The 13699-nt window shown below is 45.6% G+C and overlaps 1 protein-coding gene across 4 annotated transcripts in view; it reads left to right on the top strand.

Moving 5' to 3' along the window:
• Positions 1-1044: 1044 nt before the first annotated feature.
• Positions 1045-13699, top strand: part of OLA1 (Obg like ATPase 1) — a 245157-nt gene continuing 232502 nt past the window's right edge. Inside the window, exons 1-5 of one of the 4 annotated variants that reach the window (XM_073545915.1) lie at positions 1045-1229; positions 7379-7494; positions 8361-8385; positions 8481-8569; positions 12521-12664. In XM_073545915.1, the coding sequence (XP_073402016.1) occupies positions 7451-7494; positions 8361-8385; positions 8481-8569; positions 12521-12664 (302 nt within the window). In that variant the 5' untranslated portion in view covers positions 1045-1229; positions 7379-7450. Of the gene's footprint in view, positions 1230-7378; positions 7495-8360; positions 8386-8468; positions 8570-12520; positions 12665-13699 lie in introns of those variants that run through there. The other 3 variants (XM_073545918.1, XM_073545916.1, XM_073545917.1) reach the window with 3 other exon arrangements.

The raw sequence follows: 13699 nt of genomic DNA, 5'->3' as shown, positions 1-13699 counted from the left end.
GAGACGGCTAGAAAACAAGCCTGAGTTTGATGGACTCAATAGATTTTAAGTGTATGCAAGACGCTAAAAAGGCTCCTGCGGGATATTGCAGCGAGGTGTGAGCTGCACTTCTAAGATAGTGACACAGGGACAGTTGCAGAGTTGTGGAGGTCTGAGCAGATTGCCAGCAGGATGTTACAAGTGTCAGCAAAAAGTCAACTGTTTTGCCTCTGTACGAGTCACGACTGTGTACCTCCAAGCTCGTTGCCTCATTTAAGACTGTGTACCAGCAAACTTGATGATGAGCAGTGATCACCCATCTGCCATGTCTCATGCAGTGACTAGCCATCTGCCATGCGTTATGTAATCATCACCCACCTGCCATGTGTTATAATAATAATCTTTATATAGCGCTAACATATTCCGCAGCGCTTTACAGTTTGCACACATTACCATCACTGTCCCTGATGGGGCGCACAATCTAGATTCCCTCTCAGTATGTCTTTGGAATGTGGAAGGAAACCGGAGAACCCAGAGGAAACCCACACAAACACGGGGAGAACATACAAACTCCCTGCAGATGTTGTCCTTAGTGGGATTTGAACCCAGGACCCCAGCGCGGCAAGGCTGCAGTGCTAACGACAAGTGTCAGCAAAAAGTCAACTGTTTTGCCTGTGTTCGAGTCGACTGTGTACCTCCAAGCTCGTTGCCTCATTTAAGACGGTGTACCAGCAAGCTTGATGATGAGCAGTGATCACCCACCTGCCAGGTCTCATGCAGCGACCATCAGCAGTCAGGAGCTAAATGTGATAGTGGGAAACTAATGAGAAGCGCAGCAGTCATGTGGCGGAGGACATTTTTATTCTAGTAATCCCACTGAATAAATAACCCCAGTCTCGCTTTCCCTCAGGCTGACAGAGAACACTAAACTGCTCTCAACAAAAAAAAACCCCACAGGGAGCGGAGTGGCTGTGATCAGCAGGAGGCCGGGCAGCTCCGCTCCGTGTCATGTCACCAGCAGAGTCAGCGCACACACCGCCTGTGCGAGTCAGGAAGCAGCATGTGTAGTCACCTGACCTCCAACCCTCACTACCAACCAATAGGACGCCGGCGTTGTGTGTCGTCACTCGCGTCGCCCCGCCCTTTCCGTCTCTGGGACGCCGGCTGCTGCCGAACGTGACTGGGAGATCCGTCAGGCCCCGCGCCCGTGCCTCAGCGACAGGTCCCCGGGACAGACACGTGTTGTGGAGGTGAGCCGCCGGTCTCGTCACCGAGCTGTCAGTGCTGGGACTGCGGCAGTCATTGCACGTGTGCAGGCAGCAGCCGCCCTTCATTCCATAGGAAACAAACCAGTGCTGCTATCATTGTCCCCATTGCATGTCGTAGCCCCAGCTGCTGCAGAACCTCTTAGTAGCAGCATGTCGTATTGATAGCTTCATAGCAATGCACATACCCCCTGTGCCCCCAGCAGTAGTCTGCATGGTGTCGTGGCTCCTGTGGCCGCGTTATATTGCCAGTACCGGGGTACCACCCAGGGTCCGGCTCTCGCGGCCTCTGCCTGTGATTGTGTGCTCCACACTCGCTGTAATTCTTGCATTAATACAGAAAAAAACAAAAACTAAATTCGGATAAAAATCCTTAAAAAAAACACCTAAATGCCATAGATGATCAATGTGGGTCCAAATGCAGACTTTTATTTGTGTGGTATATTAGTCTCCCGCATCGATGATGTCACGTACATCCATGTGACCCCTGCCACCAATCGCTGGCCTTAGCGGTGTGCATAACAGCGTCGTGATTGGCTGTAGCGGTCATGTGGTGGAGACTAAAGCGGTGTCACCAAAAACATCAATCTCTTGAGTAAGGGCTCATATTCACTTGTGAGAGACGCCCACGATTCTCGTGTTAGTCTCTCGAGTGAAAACCTGGCACTGCCGCCGGCACTCGGACCGGAGCGTGCAGCTACATGTATTTCTATGCCACCGCACGCTCCGGTCTCAGTGCCGGGTTTTCATGCGAGAGACTCACACGAGAAGATCGTGCGAGTTTCTCGCAAGTGATTATGAGCCCTAAGAGTGGAACTGCAGTGTCCACTACACGTTGGGCAGAGCTGAGCTGGTTAGCTACGGGGCAGACAGCAGATGATCGGTGGTGGTGCCGGGCGTCAGATCCCCACCCATCTGGGATTGATGACCTGTGCTAAGGATACATTCACACGTCACAGGTTTTTTTAAATATATATAAATTGGGGCAGTAATTTTGCAGATTTATCATGATCGCAGCAAATCCTCCCCCCCCCCCGCCTCCAAAAAAAAACCTGCACCATGTGAATCCAGCCTCAAGCTGGTCATACTCATTAGTAGCCTAGCCTCTCTCATACACCGGCACCTCAACCTGGCCAAGCCTCCTGTGTTTAATGAGAGGGCCTGTGCCAGATTCCTGGCGAACAGTCGGGAGACCCCCAGATATATTGGATGAGTGTCCGGAATCTGCAGATCTGGCCAACACGATGTGTATAGGCTTCAGGATAGGTCACCGGTGTCGCATACTTGGACAGCGCGCCTTTATTACCTTCCCTCAGTACAGCAGAGTAGGGCATGTGCTCAGCGCATTCTCCAGCCGCTGGTTGACCAATATCTTCATTTTACTGTTGATAGACAGAAACCTGTCAATCAACCTCTGGAGGGTAAGCGTAGGTGGCGGGAGGGTGCAGTAATTTGGATTCTGTTGCCATAATGATCGCTCGCTGTAAGGTTGTCAGCCATATCTTATCCTTTAAGAGGTTTTTTTTTTAAATCTAAGACTTTCATAAGGGTCTGGCTGCTTGGACAGTCCTGGGAATAGCGGGTCCCATCCCTTTTCTCATCCAAGAAGTAGCCGCATGGGTGGTCTCTCTCCATTAGCTTGAATTCAAACACCCATGTTTCACGGTCTGTAAACGGAGCCCAATGCCTGGCCCGATCGGGGGTTGATGTAAAGGTCTTACTCTCCATTAGTCGGTTTCTTAGCTGTGGAAATGTTATGGAAGGATAAATGACAACTCATGCGTCCATCAGAGCATTTCCTCCATTTTCGTGCCAGGTCCCGGTATGCAGAATACATTAACACGCAAATGTATCCATTTTACAGCCTCTCTGATTTTCCCATGGTAGATTTGGCAAATTAGCCAGTGATGTATTGGCTTACTCTTATATCACTACTTCGGTGTGCAATTTTCTTTTTTTGGTCTTGTGGTGTTTGTTAAATTCTTTTTTTTTTGCTCTAAATTCTTCAATATGTGCAGACGGTTCATTAATTTTTCACAAAAATAATGCTCTTCATTTTATTACCTTACATTTTTTTTGCACCTTTTTAGAGCAAAAAGTTGGATAAACTGTTGTATGATTTGGGCAAAAATGTTAGGTGTGCAGAAAAATCTCTCCGTATGGAGTTCTGGAGTAAATATTTGAAATGTCACAACTGATATATCCGATGAAAACAACTAGAAATCAATAATCACGCCCACAATCGTGAATGTAAAAAATAAGCCCACTTATAACAGATTTACAAAAAGCAAAGCAACTGTAAAAGACATCCAAAAACACACAGACACCTTGTACACTTACCCTAAAGACACACAAACTAGAATAAAAAAAGGCACTAAATGCAATAATCGGGTCCCAAAGTCTCATGAGTAGAGATGGGCGAACCCGATATGTAAAGTTCGGTGTCCGTACGGAACACCTACTGTTCGGGCACGAACACCGAACAAGGACTTCACCAGGATGTCCTGTTTTCTGTTCAAGTTCAGCTGCCCAAACAACAGGTCATGTGCTTGGCAGCGCGGCAAACACCGCTTCTGATCGGCAGTGAAATTATTCCCGCCGGTCAGAGAGCCGCGGTTCCCATGCTGTCAAAACACAGCGGGAGCGCTCAGCTGTGATCGGAGGTATAAAGTTTACCTCCGGTCACTGGTGTCAGCTGAAGGAACTACTGCTTCCATCATCCGAAACCTGCAGCCGCTAATAGAGGGTATGTGCACACGTTGTGGATTACCCTGCGGATTTTGCTAAGTCCGCAGGTAAAATGACCTGCGTTTTACCTGCGGCTTTAGTGCAGATCTGCGGATTTTCAGCAGAATTTGTGCAGATTCCACCTGCGTTTTTACACCTGCGGATTCCTATAATGGAACAGGTGTAAAACGCTGCGGAATCCACAATGCACAAAGAATTGACATGTTGCGTCTGCGCAGTGTTTATGCTGCAGATTTTTCCGTGCATGTGCACAGCATTCTTCATTTTAGCTTGACTTTAATGGTACTGTACATCGCAGTAGATTCTGCTGCAGATCCGCAGTAGAATTCACAATGTGTGCACATACCCTAACAGTGAGAGCAGGAGTCGGCGGATGGGAGTATTCATCAGTCGCTCCTGCGCTGTAAATAAATATTTTTTTTTTTTAAAAAACGGCGTGGTTTCCCCTGTATTTTTGCTAACCAGCCAGGCAAAACTCAGAGCTGGGGGCTGCAACCCTCAGCTGTCAGCTTCAGCAAGGCTAGTTATCAGGAATAGAGATGTCCCCACTAGTGATGAGCGAGTATACTCGTTGCTTGGGTTTTTCCGAGCATGCTCGGGTGTCCTCCCGATTATTTTGGCGTGCTCGGAGATTTACTTTTCGTCGTCTCATCTGCATGATTTGCGACTGCTAGACAGCTTGAATAAATGTGTGGAATGCCTGTTTGTTACGGAATTCCCACATGTATTCAGTCTGTCTACAAGTCTCAAATCATCCTGATGAAACAACGAAAACTTTATCTTCGAGCACGCCAAAATACTCGGAGGACACCCGAGCATTCTCGGAAAAACCCGAGCAACGAGTATACTCATCACTATTCCCCACGCTGTTATTTTTTAATTATTTAAAAATACGGCGTGGGGTGCGCCCCATTTTTGACAACCAGCCTTGCTAAAGCAGAGACCTGGGGGCTGGTATTCTCAGGCTGGTAAGGGGCCATGGATATTGCCCCCCAGCATAAAAATAGCAGCCCGCAGCTGCCAAGAAAAGGCACATCTATTAGATGCGCCAATTCTTGCGCTTTGCCCAGCTCTTCCCACTTGCCCTGTAGCCGTGGCAAGTGGGGTTCATATTTGTGGGGTTGATGTCACCTTTGTATTGTCAGGTGACATCAAGCCCCTAGGTTAGTAATTTAGAGGCATCCATAATACACCCCCATTACTAACCCCATAGTCACATTATAAGAAAACACACACACCCAGAAAAAAGTCCTTTAATTGAAAGAATGACACAGACTCCTTTAATAATCTTTATTAAACCATACTTACAACCTCGCCTAATTCCATTGAAGCCCTCATTCTCCTGTAATAAAACTAAAATAATAAAACAACAATATACCATACCTATCCATTTTTCTGTCCCACGCCATAATCCATGTATGAGGGATAAAGAGTTTTCAACCTGGACGATGCCAAGATTCGACTGTCCAGGCTGAGAACCACTGGTAACTGAGCGGCTGCGAGCACGGCCTCAGTGACCGGTGGTGACATCATTGAGGTTACGTCCGGTCACTGAGGCTCCTTTCCCAGCCGGGCTAAACTGCGGTGACCTTGGTGAGGTCGCCGCTAGCAGTGTGAGTTTTTCTCACGGTGCTAGTGGGGATCTCACCAAGGTCACCGCAGTTCAGCACAGCTAGGAACGCAGCCTCAGTGATGTCACCGCTAGTCACTGACGCTGCGCTCGCATCAGCTCATTCACCAATGGTTCTCAACCTGGACGGTCGCTTCTTAGCACCATCCAGATTGAAAACTATTTCTCCCCCAGACATGGATTACGGCATGGGACTCAATGACAGACAGGTATGGTATATTCTATTATTTTAGTTTTATTACAGGAGAACAAAGGCTTTGGTGGAATGAGGTAAGGTTTTAAGTATGGTTTAATTAAGATTATTAAAGGAGTCTGTGTCATTCTTTCAATTAAAGGACTTTTATCTTGGTGTCTTGTGTATTCTTACAATGTAACTATGGGGTTAGTAATGGGGGTGTCTTATTGATGCCTCTCCATTACTAACCTGGGGGCTTGATGTCACCTGACAATACAAAGGTGACATCAACCCCCTCAACTATCACCCCACTTGACAACGCGACAGGACAAGTGGGAAGAGCTGGGCAAAGCGCCAGAATTGGCGCATCTAATAGATGTGCCTTTTCTGTGCAGTTGCGGGCTGCTATTTTTGTTCTGGGGGGAGCCAATATCCATGGTCCCTTACCACCCTAAGAATACCAGCCCCCAGCTGTCTGCTTTAGCAAGGCTGGTTGTCAAAAATGGGAGGGACCCCATGCTGTTTTTTTTTTTTTTTTTTTAAATTATTTATTTAAACAATTAAAAAACCAGCGTGGTGACCTGTTATGAATGGGTCACTGAGGAGGATAGCAGGCCAGGCTAAGCCACAGAAAACCAGAGAGGTTGGTAACTAAGTGGATGCAGACCCCTGATCCTGTCCACACAACTAGCAGTAGCCGTGGAGCGTACCTACGATGATCCTAGACGCCTCGGCACAGCCTGAGAGCTAACTATGCCTAATGCAAGAAAGGGGAAATCTAAACTGCCCCGGAGCAAACCCCAAAGGAATAGATAGCCCCCAAACATATATTGTCGGTGAGATAAGATGAAAACACAAACGCAGGCAGAAAAATAGACTGAGCAATTGATGGGGCCCACACTGACTAGACAGGGCAGGAAAGGAAAGACGATGTCTGCAATCACGCAAAAAACCCTGCAAAAAGTCCAACACGTCTGATGCACAAAAAACACTGAAGTCGCACGACCTCGCCCCCACTGTATCAGCACTCTGGTATATTCTGAAAGCAAAGCAAAAAGAGACCAATATAAAAGGGGACAAAACAAACTGGCACATGCAGTAACATATGGGCGGTGATTCAGCACAGCCCCAGCCGGAGCTAGGTGACCCGCACAAAGCAGAGATAAACAAAACCAGATCAAATGCAAACAGAATAGCAAATGAACCACTTAGCTGAACATGCAGGGAAAGAGCAGGAAACATAAGACCTCAGGAGGCACAGGAAAAAAATCACCAGCAGGGATAGAGGGAGTCAGCTGTCTTAAATTCCAATCAGAAACCCCAGATCTCCAATCGTCTTCTTCATTATCGGGTGGCCAGCCTCTGTCAATCAGATCAGCTCCACTACCTCCAGTAACCACCAGAGGGAGCCCAGAAAGAGAACTCTCAATCTGACCAGTTCCACTATCTTCAGTAATCACCAGAGGGAAGCCAGAGAAAGAATTCACAACAGGGACCCCTCTATTCTTGATAAATATTGCCTGGCTGTTTAGCAAAAATACAGGGGAACCCACACTGTTTTTTTAAATTATTTATTTACAGTGCAAGAGCAGCTGATGAATATTCCCATCCGCCGCGCCTGCTCTCACTGTAATTAACGGCTGCAGATGTCGGATGATAGGAGCTGTAGTCCCATCAGCTGATACCAGTGACCGGAGGTAAAGTTTATACCTCTGATAAGAGTTGAGCGCTCACTTCTGTCTTTTGACAGCGTGGAAACTGTGGCTCTCTGACCGGAGGGGATGATTTCACCGCCGATCAGAAGCGGTGTTTGCGGCGGGGGATCGGCTGCAGCCAGTGTTGGCCGGGGGATCGGCTGCAGCCAGTGTTGGCCGGATGTACACAGTGCACGGAGCTGGAATTGCACAGTGCCATACACTGTTTAGTGGCCGTTCTCGGTGCTGCAGCTCAGCTGCCATTGGTTATGTATGCTCCGTACATCAGGCCGTTATAGGGTCTGCTAACAGCTGATTGGTGAGGATGCTGGGTGTAGATCTGATATTGACCTATGCCAGGGATAAGTCCAGGGCAACCTTTAATGGAGTAAATGCATTTATCACCCAGGGATAGGTTCTGATTGTTGTGACCCCGAGCCGCTTGTGTGCATGCATGCTCACTGCTCCGTTCACTGTTTATCGGACTGGTGATAATGGCTGCTGTTGCACGCTGCATCATATCTGTAAGTGACCGTCTTTGCATGTTGAGCAGTGAGCCGAGCTGAAGCTGCTCTTTGGCATGGTGGCTGGCGTCTCATACTCCATTCAGTACTGTGGTTCTCCACCTCGGGGCAGGGGTGACGCTGTCAGTTGCCCGTATTGATGGCGTCAGGTGTAATGCTTAGAAAGTGAGTGCTCAGCTGCTTCGCTGGGGTTCCTCTCCGACGCTCAGCTATTCTTAGCCTGCCGCCTGTGTAGCGCCTCGTGTGGATTTAAAGCTTTTCATCATCTTTAAAGTGAGATTTGTATCATGTGGAAGAAACGCTCCCGTCTCTAATCTTCACACTGTTCTTTGTCATCTCTTAAAGTGATGCGATAATGGCTCCAAAAAAGGTACCTGCTTATTATTTCCATCTACTGGTAATAGCTAATGGCTGTAGAGAGTGATTAGGTGTCCTCTTTTTTTAACACTTTAGATGCCTCCCAAGAAAGCAGACGATGGACCAAAACAGCACCCGATTATCGGAAGATTTGGGACCTCTTTGAAGATTGGAATAGTAGGACTGCCAAACGTAGGGTATGTAAAGCACCGCACCCTTATGTCGGGAAGATGAAGGGTGAACCTTGGAGAACTGGGATAACCCTGTATTAACTGTTCTTGGCTATGTTCGAGCTGTCCCTGTCTGTGCATCTGTTTGATGACAGGTGCGCTCTCAAAAGCTCAGCCAAATGGCAGCATAGGACATAGGAGTGTTAGTCGTAGGCCCTTTCTAGATTCATTTATTCATTCATTTAGTCTATTAGTTGTCACTTCATATGAAAACTTCTCTAACTTTTATCCAGGACCGCAGAGTTTGTTAGCCAAGGTCCTGTCTCGCCCTTCAATAAATAGATGTCTTAGAACATGAAATGTATTAACATTTCTAAACATGTCTCAATTCTTATGAAATAGAAATTCTACAATATTAATAATATATTACACACACTGTATATACATTCGGATAATTTCTACTGACTCTGACTCCTCCAAGAACTGGCAATGACTAAAGCTGCGGAGATATTCGCAATGAAAGTATTTGGTACCTAATAAGTTAACTTTTGTTAAAGCTCAAGTGGGTGTTGTTAGATATTTTTTCCACTGGGGGCGTGTACTTCTTCTCCCTGTATGACAATGACCAATCAAAAGTGGGCTGTAATGATGTCATTAGGGTCACATGACCTGAGTCCACAGGTCCTGCCAGCCAGAGTGTGCAGCCTAAATAAGCACTGAGGATACATTACACAGCACAGAAGTTCTGGAAATGTTAGTGAGTCGTCAGCCCATAGGGTATTCTGGCTCCACTCATTTCTGTATCGGGAGGTTAGCGTCGCCGATGACGTTTCAGATACACGTTGAAACACGTGCACAATCTGCATCTGACCTGCCTATGTTCAAATGATCGGTACCTGCAAATGCCCATTAAATATGGTTAAATTCTGCTGTTCCTGTATCTCGTGGAGCAGGTTTGGGGACCTTATTTCTTTCCATCAATGAAGGTCATCCAAATCAGCGCAACTATTTTCTTTCCCCAACATGTTCAAAATAGTTAAAAACAGTATATAACTCAATCTTAAAAAGTAAAAAAAATGCTCCTCTCACCGCATTGTCCAGGGATCTAAGGAACATATTTGTAAAATTGACACAAGGCTCTTATCTCACATTTTGACCCTCCGCTTCGCGGCGACCTCTTATGATAGTTCTCCACCACACAATTGCTGCGCTTGTCGCGCAGATATAAACTGCGAAATGTTAAAAGCAGCATTACGCTCTAACTTTGTGTGATTACCGCCTGTGATATTAATATTCTGGGCCTTTAGCCAAGGAGAATTTCCATCTCATTGTAGTTACATCGTTGGAGGTAATGAAGTATGAGTAGGTCAGATAACTGTAAGCCTCGCGTACCTTCAGGTGAGTTGCTGAACTGCTGCTGGATCCTTAGTCCGCTGGTTTGCAGATTTTCAGAACTGTTTCCACAGCTGCGGTTTAATGTTGACCTGTAAGCGGCTCATATTCAGAATATATTTATATTATGATTAACCTCTGCTTGTGCTAAAATGCACTAATGTTGGGGGGTGCACAGGCTGCACTGTAGGTCTGCAGTGTGAACCTATAGCCACTGTGTGTGCCGCCATATGGTGCCCATATGAGCACAGTGCATTTAAGGTGCTGTGATTGTACCTGGTTGGTCACATCTGATATTGCGCCCTCAGTAACCGGCACCTGGTGGTGGCAGTGACTGCCGCCATGTTTGATCTGGCCTGTTAAACCTGTGACATGCTGCTGCTGTTAATAACAACAACCACATCTATTGCTTTATCAGGTTTTCATGTTAAAGAGAACAATGTCAAAAGTGCCCAGTTTTTGTCCTTAATTTATTCCCACTACTCTTTTGATTGTTACTCTTTTTGTTGTGTCTAAGGCTAGTTTCATACAAGCGTTATCAAGCGAAGAGCAGGGCCGCCGCTAAGCTCCGTCCCCGGCCGCGAACCCTCCGGTCAGCTCCTAAGGTCGCATGACGCTGCATGCGATCAGCGTCTCCTATATTTAGCGTTGGGTACGTTGGCCGTGCGCTGGTATGTTTTTGCCGGCGCATGCGCCTTTTTGCGCTGCGCCGAGCACACAAAAATGCAACAGAGTGCCCTTTTTGCGCTGTGCCGACGTGCGCCAAACGCACTCTGTTGCATTTTTGTGTGCTCGGCGCAGCGCAAAAAGGCGCATGCGCCGGCAAAAACATACCAGCGCACGGCCAACGTACCCAACGCTAAATATAGGGTACGCTGATCGCATGCAGGGTCATGCGATCTTAAGGGGAGTGGTCGGGGTGGAGCTTAGTGGCAGCCCTGCCCTGCGCTTGGTAACGCTAGTGTGAAACTAGCCTAAATCTGCCATATGGTTCCAAACATAGAGCTTTTTATTTTGTGTTAATTTTTATGGTCTTTTACAAGGGGGCGTGGCTCACAGGGTAATTATGCAGAGCAGCTTAAAGACACGCCCCACAGGATCCTGAAATTCATGCCCCCTTGATAAAGATCATAACGATTACCACTAAATATAAAGGCCAATATCTCTTGAACCGTAAGCTGAATTTAAAAGGAACAAAAACCATAATACTAGAGACAGCAGCAAAAATGGGATACTTTTAACCTTCCTCTTTAAACGCATTTTTTTTTTAGAATTTTTTTTTGTTAAAGGGGTTTTCCATCCTAGGGCAAACCCTTCAGGAAGCAGCGCAGCTTGCTAAATACTAACAGTGTGTAATATACTTGTGGTCAGATGCTGACTAGCTTCTCATCTGCTTCTTTGAATGTTCTTTTGAGATAAACAAATGAGAAGCTAGTTGGTATGAGACCACAAGTATGAACATCTTTTACTTTCGATCATGTGTTGACTACTCAAACCAGATTTTATGGCCAAATCCTAACAGTGTGCATATTACACATTGGTTATATTTGGCAAGCTGCACTTCTTGACAAAAGTTTGCCTTGGAGTAGAAAACCCCTTTATTTTGTATTTTTTTTTAGTTTCCATACCGCCATTTACATACAAAAAAAATCAGAAATCATAGGACTATTAACATTAGCCACTAGGCCTATAGTATGGGCTCATAGTAGACTCATGCTCCTGTTCTTTTCAGCAGTTACATGGACATAGGCAGCAATAAACTGACTCTGACTCATTGACTTAAAGGGCTATTCCATTTCCAAGATCCTATTGTAATATGGTAATATGTAGTAGATGTAATAATAATAATTTTGGGAAATGCCTCCAATTAGAAATGTAGCACAGTTCTTCTGATTCACTATGTCGCTTACCCCATGTTCTGGGCATTGCAGTAGCTTAGGTATCCATGGTGATGACCGCTCACAGTGACAGCTGTCAGTGGTCGTAACCATGGATACTGAAGCTGCTGCAATGCAGTAGAGCTTATGCTCCTCCAGTCCATCCAACACTTGGATTTAGAGCCCGTTCTCATGGGTTCTATAGCACCATTTTTGGGATTGATCGGTGTCCCAACAGTCAGACCCCAATCATCAATTGGATAGGGAAAATTTGATATTTTTGAAATAACCCTTTAATGGTGATGAGACTGCTGAAAAGTAATCTGTACAGAACAGGGAGTGTTGAGGATAGGATTGGGCAAGTGTGAAAAATGCAATATTGATATGGAACATTGGGGGAAAAAACGCATTATCAACGAGTTATGGTTCTCCATATGCCTCCCCGAAGACAAAAATGTACCGCAGTTAAAAGTAATGTAATCCAGTTCATGCCAATTCCACACTGTTGTTAATATTGGACTGAACCGCGGTTGGTTTTGTAATTTTTGCACTGCCAGAAAAACTTTATTTTTTTGGTGCTAGAAAAAAAAATAAAAGTCTTCATGGTCATTTATATTTGCTGTTACTTCGTATTATTATGAGATCACGTACAGGATTTCCCAGAATGCCCATAAGACTAATTCCTCGCGGCTTCTCTTTACTTCAACAGGAAATCGACTTTCTTTAATGTGTTGACGAAGAGCCAGGCGGCTGCAGAAAACTTTCCATTTTGCACCATTAATCCCAATGAGAGCAGGGTGCCCATCCCTGACGAGAGATTTGATTTTCTATGTGAACATCATAAGCCGGCAAGGTAGGAGGATGTCCTTTCCAGCACACGGGTGGGATGATTGCTTGGAGGTGAGCTCGATCTCCGCAGGGGTTGTCTCAAATAGTCCTAATGTATTCTGCCAACGACGCGTTACAGGCTGCCAACAACATGCATGACGTATGCAGACAGAGCCATTGTATTAACCATTGTTTTGTCAATCCATATAATTAAATCAAAATGTTTATTGGAAAAGTTAAAGGACAAATGGATCCATCAAATGCAAGTAAAACCGATGCGTTTCAGGCAGTAAATGCCCTTAGTCATAATATGAAGCAGAATAACCAGGGACTCTTTTTCAATATATGGGAACCAATCACATTTGAATACATGGAAATCGATCAGGTCTAGACACAGTAATGAACCTATGCTAAGCATAGCCTGAAAGAAAACAAGCATCACATATATACATAAAATATTCAATACATGTAGAAAAGATCATTTTTAAGATTCAAATCTTTGTGACTTTTTATGTCAAGATCCAATTTACTTCATGCAGCGTAAGTAACTTTTGCCAACCTCCTCCTCTTTTGGCAAATGTCGTTTTCTCTGTACCATAAAACTTAAAAGTGGGAAGATCAGCATTGTGATCATACTTTAATGTTATAGATAAATTATGTTTAGCATAAATTCAATATTATTGTATTTTAGGCATGATTGGTTCCCATATATACAAAAGTAATTGGTTCCTATGTCTTTAAGGCCCTTACATTTTGTTTTAATTATTGGATGGCTGTGCCGTATACCTCCTTCATCTTGGGTAAGGTGCAGGTACCAGGAATGGGGCTCACACCTGACAGGCATTTATGACTTATTCTGTGATCCCTTTGATGTGCCATACATCTGAGATGGGAATACCTCTTTAACCCCTTTCTGTCATGTGACGTACTATCCCGTCCATGTGCCCTGGGACTTAATCTCCAGGGATGGGATAGTACGTCACAGCGATCAGCGGCGCCCACGTGGTGAGCGCCGCTGATCGTGGCCGGGTGTCAGCTGATTATCACAGCTGACACCCGG

This window comes from Dendrobates tinctorius, unplaced genomic scaffold (genome assembly GCF_039654945.1).
Source record: "Dendrobates tinctorius isolate UK_male_01 unplaced genomic scaffold, ASM3965494v1 ptg000143l, whole genome shotgun sequence".
Lineage (NCBI taxonomy): Eukaryota > Metazoa > Chordata > Amphibia > Anura > Dendrobatidae > Dendrobates > Dendrobates tinctorius.
This window is presented reverse-complemented; position numbering and strand designations above follow the sequence as displayed.